This window comes from Elaeis guineensis, chromosome 5 (assembly GCF_000442705.2).
Source record: "Elaeis guineensis isolate ETL-2024a chromosome 5, EG11, whole genome shotgun sequence".
Taxonomy (NCBI): Eukaryota; Viridiplantae; Streptophyta; class Magnoliopsida; order Arecales; family Arecaceae; genus Elaeis; species Elaeis guineensis.
In genome coordinates this window covers 126144120-126152839 of record NC_025997.2, presented here as the reverse complement: position 1 = coordinate 126152839, position 8720 = coordinate 126144120, and the positions used below count along the sequence as shown (strand labels likewise).

Here is an 8720-nt window from a genome sequence, read left to right as displayed (position 1 = left end):
GGCCTGTTGCACTAAGTATCATGGAATACATACAAACAACACTGAAGTTATTTAAGAGGAATATCGAACAACTATTGAGAAGCAGAAGCAGTCTTTAACAACCAGTAACATTATGTCAGGATATGTGGCCACTGTCTTTGACAGCTGATGGAGAGATTTCGAAAGAACGAATATAAGCACCTATCAATTTACTCAGAGAAAGCAACAATAAACTACGTTAACAGGTAGTTGATGTAAATAAAGGGAGAAAGGCATATGATAATATTATATATCAGATAAATGACATGTATTAAGTACTAAGAAGCATTAAAAGTTACAGTAAGACTGTAGCTTTTCAACATGCATTGCTTCTGCAAAAACTTTGTCTATATGTCATTCTCTCTTGAGACTTTCTAACAGATGGATTTATTGCTGATGCTGAGGACCATGGTGTATGTTGCTTATAGATAATAGAGTCACTTGATGCAATGAAATTATTGTTTAGTTTTGAATTGAAGATATAAGGATACATCTCTAAAAGAGAGAGCACTATAAATCAACAATCTGTAGAAACTAACAAACAGCATTATCTAGTTATATCATTTGAAAAGAGTAAATGGGCACAATTTCAGAGAGAACAAAACTCAATTTGTGGGACATCTGATGTTGACAGCCAAGAGATATCCCTGTAATATTTTTCCTTTATCTTGTTCCATTGTATACAAGTATGAGGGAATGCATGATTACGTCAGGAGTAGATGGAATTGCCAAATACATTTAGGGTGTTATGATTTTGAAAACAATTATAACGCTCAAGCCCAAGGGAGGAATTTTGTTTACAACAATAGTACGACATTCCATATCATATGCACAAGTAAAATGATCTGTAAAATTAACCCAAAGAAAAAGTTGGTTGTGGAGATGAATGAACAAGAGGATGCAATCAGAAATAAATAAATCAAAGGAATAAGGCATTTCATTAAATTAAGATAAATGATCAGGCTAACTATGATTTAAGGTAAGCACATAAATGAATAAGAAAGGGCTCAAATTTGTATCAAATAATTTGGAAAGAGCATGGAAGACCTATGTGATTCTAGATGGAAATCACAAAAACTTAGAAGTTAGCATACCAACAGGCTTGAGTCCATTAGTTGGCACTCCTCTCCTCGGTGCATGTGGTGGGTAGAGGTTGTGTTTGAACACCAGATAGGTGGCATTCCCACCAAATTTTTAATACACATACATGCATTATTTACATGCATACATAGCTAAATACATACACAAACACACACATATATATATTCAACTGCCTCTGGTGGATCGGTAGTAAAGAAATCCCCACAATGCAAGGTTGACTAGTTCTGGATTGCGGAAGGGAAGTCCCCACAATGCAAGGCTCATGGTATCGAACTATCAATTGAGTGAATTGGTCAAGTTAAGACCAGAAAAATATGGGTTCCTCAACCAAAACGAGAAAGTTGAGAAACAAGATCAAACCATGTCAGTCATAAAGTAACCAATCCGGCCAAGACCACATGCCATCAACCTTAGATTAGGCATGCAGTTCTAGCACCAGCCTTGGTTCTATGTGCAAGCCTTATATCATATAAAATGCAAAACACCTTGTCTTGCCGGTGTCCTTTCTTGGCACGGATGCCTTTTGTTTCATTGCCTTCCCAATGCTCTCTTAATGCACTTCTTGCTTTGATATTTGCTTCACCCTGCTTGAAATGGAGGTTCTGAACCCAAATCCATGAGAGCTTCCGTTCCCTACTTTTATAGATGATTAGAGAGTGATGATCTACACCGCTTTACCCTACGATAGGCTCTCATTGTTCACACTGGAATTCGGACTTGGTCTGACTTGATGCATCATTTTCTTTTCTTTATCTTCATATTAAGAGTTCTGGTAGGGTTCTTGAAACTTCGAAACTCAAACCCCAACCTAGAAAAGGATGCTACAATGTTTGAAATTCTCAACTTACATGGTCCCTTCAGGCCTATCCCAATTTCAAAATTGGAAGAACCAGTAGGAGGTTCACCATTAGAATTGCATGGGACAACCTATCCGTTAGATCATGATCAATGGCATTGATTTTCGTTTTGAGAGGCACTTCATTGATTTCCATTGGCAAGCATTTGTATCCAAATTCTTTCAAAAGTATTCTAACCTAACTTAGAAGAGTTCTAGCATACTCATATATCAGTATGCATACATATGTGTGCGTGCATGCATGTGTGTGCATGTGTGTGCACACATGTACATATGTATGTGTGTATATATATGCCTATGCATGTTTCTGTATGTATGTTTGAATGTATTTAAGGGTTATCCCTTTAAGGAATAAATGAGGCAAAAAGGGCTCATATAAAAAGATTGCTGTAATGAACTTGGATCATCATAAGTGATCCACAATACAGAAGACACGACCACTAACATTGATTAAAAATATTGGAAGCATGTTTCATCTACTCTGCTCTCATTCCGTAGAAAATGCTGACATTTATTTACTCATCTTTACTTACTAGATCCCAGATATTGAATTTATTGGTCTACTTTATCTTTCATCATTTTGATTGAAGCATTATTTAAAATAAACTTAACGAAAATCACATCAGATATTTCCAATACTACTCTTGGGTTTTCTTATTATTTCATTTTAGTGATAGATGTTTTACTGGAGTCGTGTTTTCCAACTAGGTTTCCTTTTGTGGATACTGGTGGGTTTCCTATCCTCGTATTTAGGGGTTTGATTCTATAGATCATAGTTACAGATTCTCTCTCAGAGAAGAAAAATGGATGCTGGATAGATGATTGCAAATTCCTATATCAACTCTCGTCCTTTTCATTTAGACTCTTTCCACATCTAGGGAGTTTTAGAAGGTTGCTACATGGTCCAACGAGTTTGAATGTGACAAATAAGACAAATCTACAGATTTCAAAATTGGCCTACTCGGTTTCATGAAATGTACATCGCCACAAAATTTGCCTTAGCTTGGGATTTCACACCAAGTCTTAGAGTGTTGACAGCTAGTTGATAATTGATAACCACTTGGTCCTTCTGTGGGACTTTCTTAGAGTTCTGCCCCATATAATACCATTACCAAGCCCAAATGAAGAAGCAATCTAGAAGTTGCTACTACATAGGTTCTTATTTGAGAACAAAAAGCAAAAACGCACGTTCCGAAGAGCTTTTTAAATCACTCACAACCTTAACACTCCTTTGATGTTGCTCCAAAAACCACAAAGATTAAATGATACTAAAAGCAATTACCAAACCATACCATGAAACAGATAGTGGTGCCATCCACAATCTTTCAATTAGCCCCTTCTTTTTTTTTGGAAACTACCCCAATACTCTTCCAGATTCTTATTTAAAGACATTGAGGGCCCTCTGAACCAAACCTTACACTCCTGCTTACCCAAACAAGCCAAGTAAAACTCCCTCATATATTAAATTAGAATACACACTATGCCAAGCAACCAAATTAGACTTCCCCATATCGACTGAAAGAAAGCCCTGCATGAGCCTCTTTGAACTATTCGTAGTTGGCACAAGGAAATCTAAAACTGTAAAATGAGAATAAAAACTATATCAAATGAAAGCCAATAAAACATTATCTAGTATCTACTAAATCACCAGTTGCCACTCCATTCTAGCCAAAATAAGGCTGCAATTACACTTATGGGGTTCATTATTGTTGAAATAACAATCCATGATGGATGCCACTAGGTTTAGTCACCTTACAGCAATCCAAGTGTCTAAATGAGTAAGTGCTTTCCAAAACTTGGATATGTAACTTTCAATATGTAACCAACAGTCCAGTAGGCCCCCGCCCCACAAACCCCCCCTGCCCAACTCCCAACCAAAAAACATGTTTTTGTGTATGTTTTCACTCCCATTCTCATTCCAATGTTTTAAAAGAAAAACAACTTATTAAAAATAGCATTTTTATCAAATTCAAAACACTTCTAGGTTTTAGAATTCTGATAATACAACAAAGAACTTGCACTACCCTGGCCTTATTATGAATAAAATCAGAAACCATTTTCTTTGTGAACCTACAACATGGGAGGATGCGGCAATAATCGATTTGTTTCAGAGCAGAAGCTTGAAATACTAGTTAATGTAAACAACAATTCCTAAAACATGTTCAAAGACTTATCATTCATGACCAATTAAAATGTTTTAGTATTGAAAAGAGTGAAAATTTCAAGTACATGATTGGCTTACAGCAAGTGAACTGGCACATGTCAGAACAGTCCACAAAGTTGGAGACGAGAAAACAAAGCAAAAGGTTATAGTAACTCCATAATCTGCAAATTGAGGATTGATATATGAAGTCACAATCCATCTGGAATTAAAAGAAGAAAAGAAGTAGAACCATTCTGTAAGAGGAAAATGGCTAGAGCAATAATTAATAGTGTTTTTTTCGTGAAGTGGGAGGACCCCAAAACCAACTTCTAAAGAATGAGAGAAACACGGTCTGCATCACAGATGTAAACAAATTGAATATAGGGGTTAATCAGATACAACCTAAATTATTAGATAACAAGGTCTATGCATAAAAGGCAAGCATTTAGAATTTAGAATAGGTCAGAAGCAATAACACAAAATCAAGCCAAACATTATGAACTTAAAACATCTGAAAGGGTCTGCAATCAGATATAAATACTACCATTTGTTCAAATTATACAAAACCTTTCACGAGATTACAGACAGAATAAAAGAAGGCCTGCCAACATCAAAATAGCCAGAAAGATTCTTCCAAATTTGTAACACCCCAAACAAGATCTAGGGGGTTCATTAACAGTGAAATATTTAATACCAAATCCCAAACATGAAGGTGTGACCTTAAGTACTGTTTAAGGAAAAAAAATCCTTAGAGTCAGCATTTATCTGTGGACATAAGTTTGCTGGATGTCATATGGACCATGAGAAACGGCTACTGATCCATATTGAGAACCACTCTCAGGACCTCTCTGAACCTGAAAAAGAAGGAATTGAATGCATGCATAAGTTTTCAAAACATGCAATATGGGAAAAGCTAAATACAGTTGGTAATAAAACAGAAGATTGAAGCTGAGGATTAAATGTCAAGCATCGGAATTTTTAGATGTCATCAGTCATTAAAATTGACACACAACAATCAAATATCAGTTTCATGATACTTCTAGGATGCAACAGAATATCTCTTTCTAAATGACTCGTTCACACTGAATAATTACTGATTCTACTTGTCCCAGACACTATATACGATATGAAAGGGTATCACAGTCATATATATAATAAAAAAACATCTAGATCGACCATTATTCACCTGGTGCATGCTGTAATTGTCAGCATAAGCAGTTCCTCCATATGCCATCTCAGAATTTCCACCAGTTCCAGTATATCCTGGACCTGAAATGATACAATGAATCCAATGATGATAAAATTAAGCAAGAATAGTAAGGAATTTTGGGGGATTATTTGTTAATAAAAAGTGACCATTACAAAATACCCTATAGCTTACATGCTAAGATCTGTTTGACAACATAAGATAAAAGAAAATAATAACAAAAAAGCTAGGGAAAATGAAATACCAGGGTTAGCAGCTGCAGCAGCTGCTCGTGCTCTCTTCTCTGCATTGGCAAGTTCATCACGTAGCTTTTCAACCTCCCAAGCCATTGAAATCATATTTTTCTCCATTGCCCGACTTTGTTCAAGGTTATCAGCATGTATCTTTTTCTCATACTCAACTGCAGCCCTAATTACAACAAATAGTAGTGGGGAGGGGGATCAGCAGTTTTTTCTACAAGTCCCTACAACCCTCAAGTCAATGATGATGATCGGTGTTTATACATATGAATGCATGTATATATGTAAGTACATATGGATGAATGTATGTATGTGAGGTTTTTACTAGATCACAGCAAACTCGAGTGAAAAATGGATATTGCAAAAGGATGAAACTGATCAAAATATTGACTGCAAGAAAGAGAGAAATGCTCATAATGATTATATGAATGATTAGCTCCACAAATGCCAATTAATTAAATGTGCAAGGAACTTAATGATAAAATATTACATGATATCTAAATACAGATAAAACATCAGCTACAAGTCTTGTTGTACTTTAACTCAGAATTACAAATCATGCTTCACCACTAGTCCCTATTTTAGAACTAGAAACATAAAATGGAAATCATTTTCCCTTCTGCAACAATTATCTGAAGTTGCATAATCAAATGTGGAATGAACTAATGATGACAGAATTAAAGCACCGTCTCTATACTGCAGCATAGTATACATATGTAGCATCTTTGCGTATGTTTGTATGTGTGTATGCAGGTAAGTCAGGCAATCTCCTGTATGTGGGTATTGCCAATCGATCTCCTTGGACATGCAACCTAATGTACATTATATGTTATCTTATATCTTGCTTCCACCCTATCTGTAACAAAGTAATCAGAAAACCTTCTACATCTCTGCTTCGTATAACAGCTCCAATCTCAAAAAAATATGCCCAACCAGGTCAGTTCCTCATTTACAGGAGAGGAAAAGATAAATTCACCAGCCAGAAAGTGGAGGCAAATTTATAACATACAGATAGCTGACATAGGCTTCTATACAAACTATCAAATATGAGATAGAGGGAAAAAGAAAATATGAAGTGCCAGAGCCAGAAGTAAAGGTGACATTGTTTAGCAACAACCTGTTAATATCTATAGAATCATATGGAAAATTTAATCTAACGGAATGAGAACAAATGAGGGGAAAGGGAAAAATCATGTGGTGCCAGAGAATTTAAATTTCAAGTGTATGCTAGGTAGAGTTGCTATACAAGAGAATGCACCTAATATACAAAGAACATCCACACAAACCCGTATCAGAAAAGAGTCCAAACTATTAGCCTCTTCACAAAGAAACAGGGTAAATATCATATACTAATATAATTATTACCTTAATTAATATGATAACAAATCTAGATGACACAACACCACTAGACTCATGAGAAGTATCAGACGCAAGAATATCCTTCCATGATTATCTCACCCACAAGTTTCAACTGCAAAAGTTGAATCAACCTTGAGACACTGCTCCTAATCCACAAGTACAAGGGTTTTCAAGCAACCTATAATCAAAGTTTGAGTTTCAACGGACCTTGCATAGGTTGCCACTAGCAGCATGTATAGAATTGTGACCAAAATCCAGTTAGCAGCAATGCATCCTCAAACTTGGTGGATAAGAGAACTGTGGATGTGTATCAATTGATGTTATTGGAGGCTCTAATTATTATTTAAAAAAATTAACCTCAAAATCTAGAAAGTTTATCCTCAGGTCACCCTTTCCTTCTTTTGCGGTTCCTCAAATATAGGATCAATACTTATAGGCCAATTGATTAATTCGGACACATATTTCTGTTAACCCGCTCAATGTACATGTTGCATTAATAGGAGATACAAAATATTAACACAAAAAACACTTGCCTGGAAATAATTGCAATAGATATTTGCACTTAGAAGGAATACTCCTTGCTTTCTTGAGATCATATTTTCCAGGAAAAATCAGAAAAAAAAAACAAAAAGCATTTTCTAATTATCACATAATATAGATGCAGCGTCAAATTTGTGTCAGACGTAATATTAAACAAACCCATCCAACGAAGCATGCGGGGTTCAATACATTACGACATCCGATATGGATCACCAGAGGATCTAAATTCCCAACCAGATTCTTTGAACAAACAATAAAAAGAAAAATACACAGATCGACGAGTTCTAGAACCCAAATATCCCACAAGCATATATCAATCTAAAATTAAATTCTTTACAGAATACGCAAACGAATTGGAACAAGAGAGGAGATGAAATCACGGACCTTCCCTTCTGGATTTCCTTGTGCATGAACTCTATCTCGGCCCGGACAGCCGCGGCCTGGCCGAACTCCGCGTTGGCCCTCGCAAGCTCCCCATTGAGCCCCTGAAGCCGCTCAACGAGCTCGTCCCGCTCCGAGCCCAGTTTCTGGACGTCGGTCCGCGCCTGCGCGAGGTCGGCTCGCATCCCCTCGATCATCCGGACCTCCGCCTCCGCCTTGAGAGACCGGTCGTAGACCTCCCGGAGCTGGGCATCCTTCTCGGCGTTGATCTTGGCGGCGGCCGCGTCGGCGCGGCGGAGCTCGTTCTGACAGACAGTTAGCTCCTGCTTGAGGGCGACGTGGGTGGCGGCAAGGCGCTGGTTGTTGAGGAGGAGCGCCTGGATCTCGCGATGTTGGGCGGCGAGGCCGTCCTCGAGGGCAAGCACGCGGGGTGGGGGGTGGACAACAGGGAGGGGGAGGCGGCGGAAATGGGGGTCGTCGATCAGGGCGGCGGGGTGATGGGGCGGGAGGACGGCTGCAGCCGGCGGCGGCAGCGGAGGCGCCCAGTCGAGGAGCGGCGGTGGCTGGTCCCGCAGCTGGAGGACGTGAGCGGGTTTGCGGCTCCCTCCGGCCATTACAAGACGAGAGTATTTCTTGATTTATCTATCTATATTGTTTTCACTTCCGTGTCAATTAGGGTTTTAATAACCATGTAAGATAAAAATAACACCGTTCCACGAAGACAGATGCATCGTTCCACATAAACAATAATTTTAACTATCCACCGGATATCTGGTCCGACCGACTGATTTAATTTAATTAAAATAAATATAAGTTTTGAAAAAATAATTAAAATAGATTCTAATTGAATACGGATAAAAATATATATTATTTTAA

The 8720-nt window shown here is 37.8% G+C and overlaps 1 protein-coding gene across 1 annotated transcript; it reads right to left on the bottom strand.

The window, feature by feature from the left end:
- Positions 1–4620: 4620 nt before the first annotated feature.
- LOC105045886 (protein FLX-like 1) lies at positions 4621–8479 on the bottom strand. Its single transcript, XM_010924316.4, has 4 exons — positions 7848–8479; positions 5570–5733; positions 5305–5387; positions 4621–4972 (listed from the first exon to the last, which is right to left on the bottom strand). Exons 1-4 carry the CDS (start codon positions 8456–8458, stop codon positions 4880–4882), a joined length of 951 nt encoding a protein of 316 aa, XP_010922618.1. The 5' UTR covers positions 8459–8479; the 3' UTR covers positions 4621–4879.
- Positions 8480–8720: the final 241 nt, after the last annotated feature.

Coding starts and splice junctions, on each gene's coding strand:
- LOC105045886 (XM_010924316.4), bottom strand. CDS start 8,458: ATGGCCGGAGGGAGCCGCAAACCCGCTCACGTCCTCCAGCTGCGGGAC. Junction 5,388..5,569: donor TGCTGCAGCTGCTAACCCTG/GTATTTCATTTT, acceptor GTATCATTTCAG/GTCCAGGATATACTGGAACT. Junction 4,973..5,304: donor ACAATTACAGCATGCACCAG/GTGAATAATGGT, acceptor CTTCTTTTTCAG/GTTCAGAGAGGTCCTGAGAG.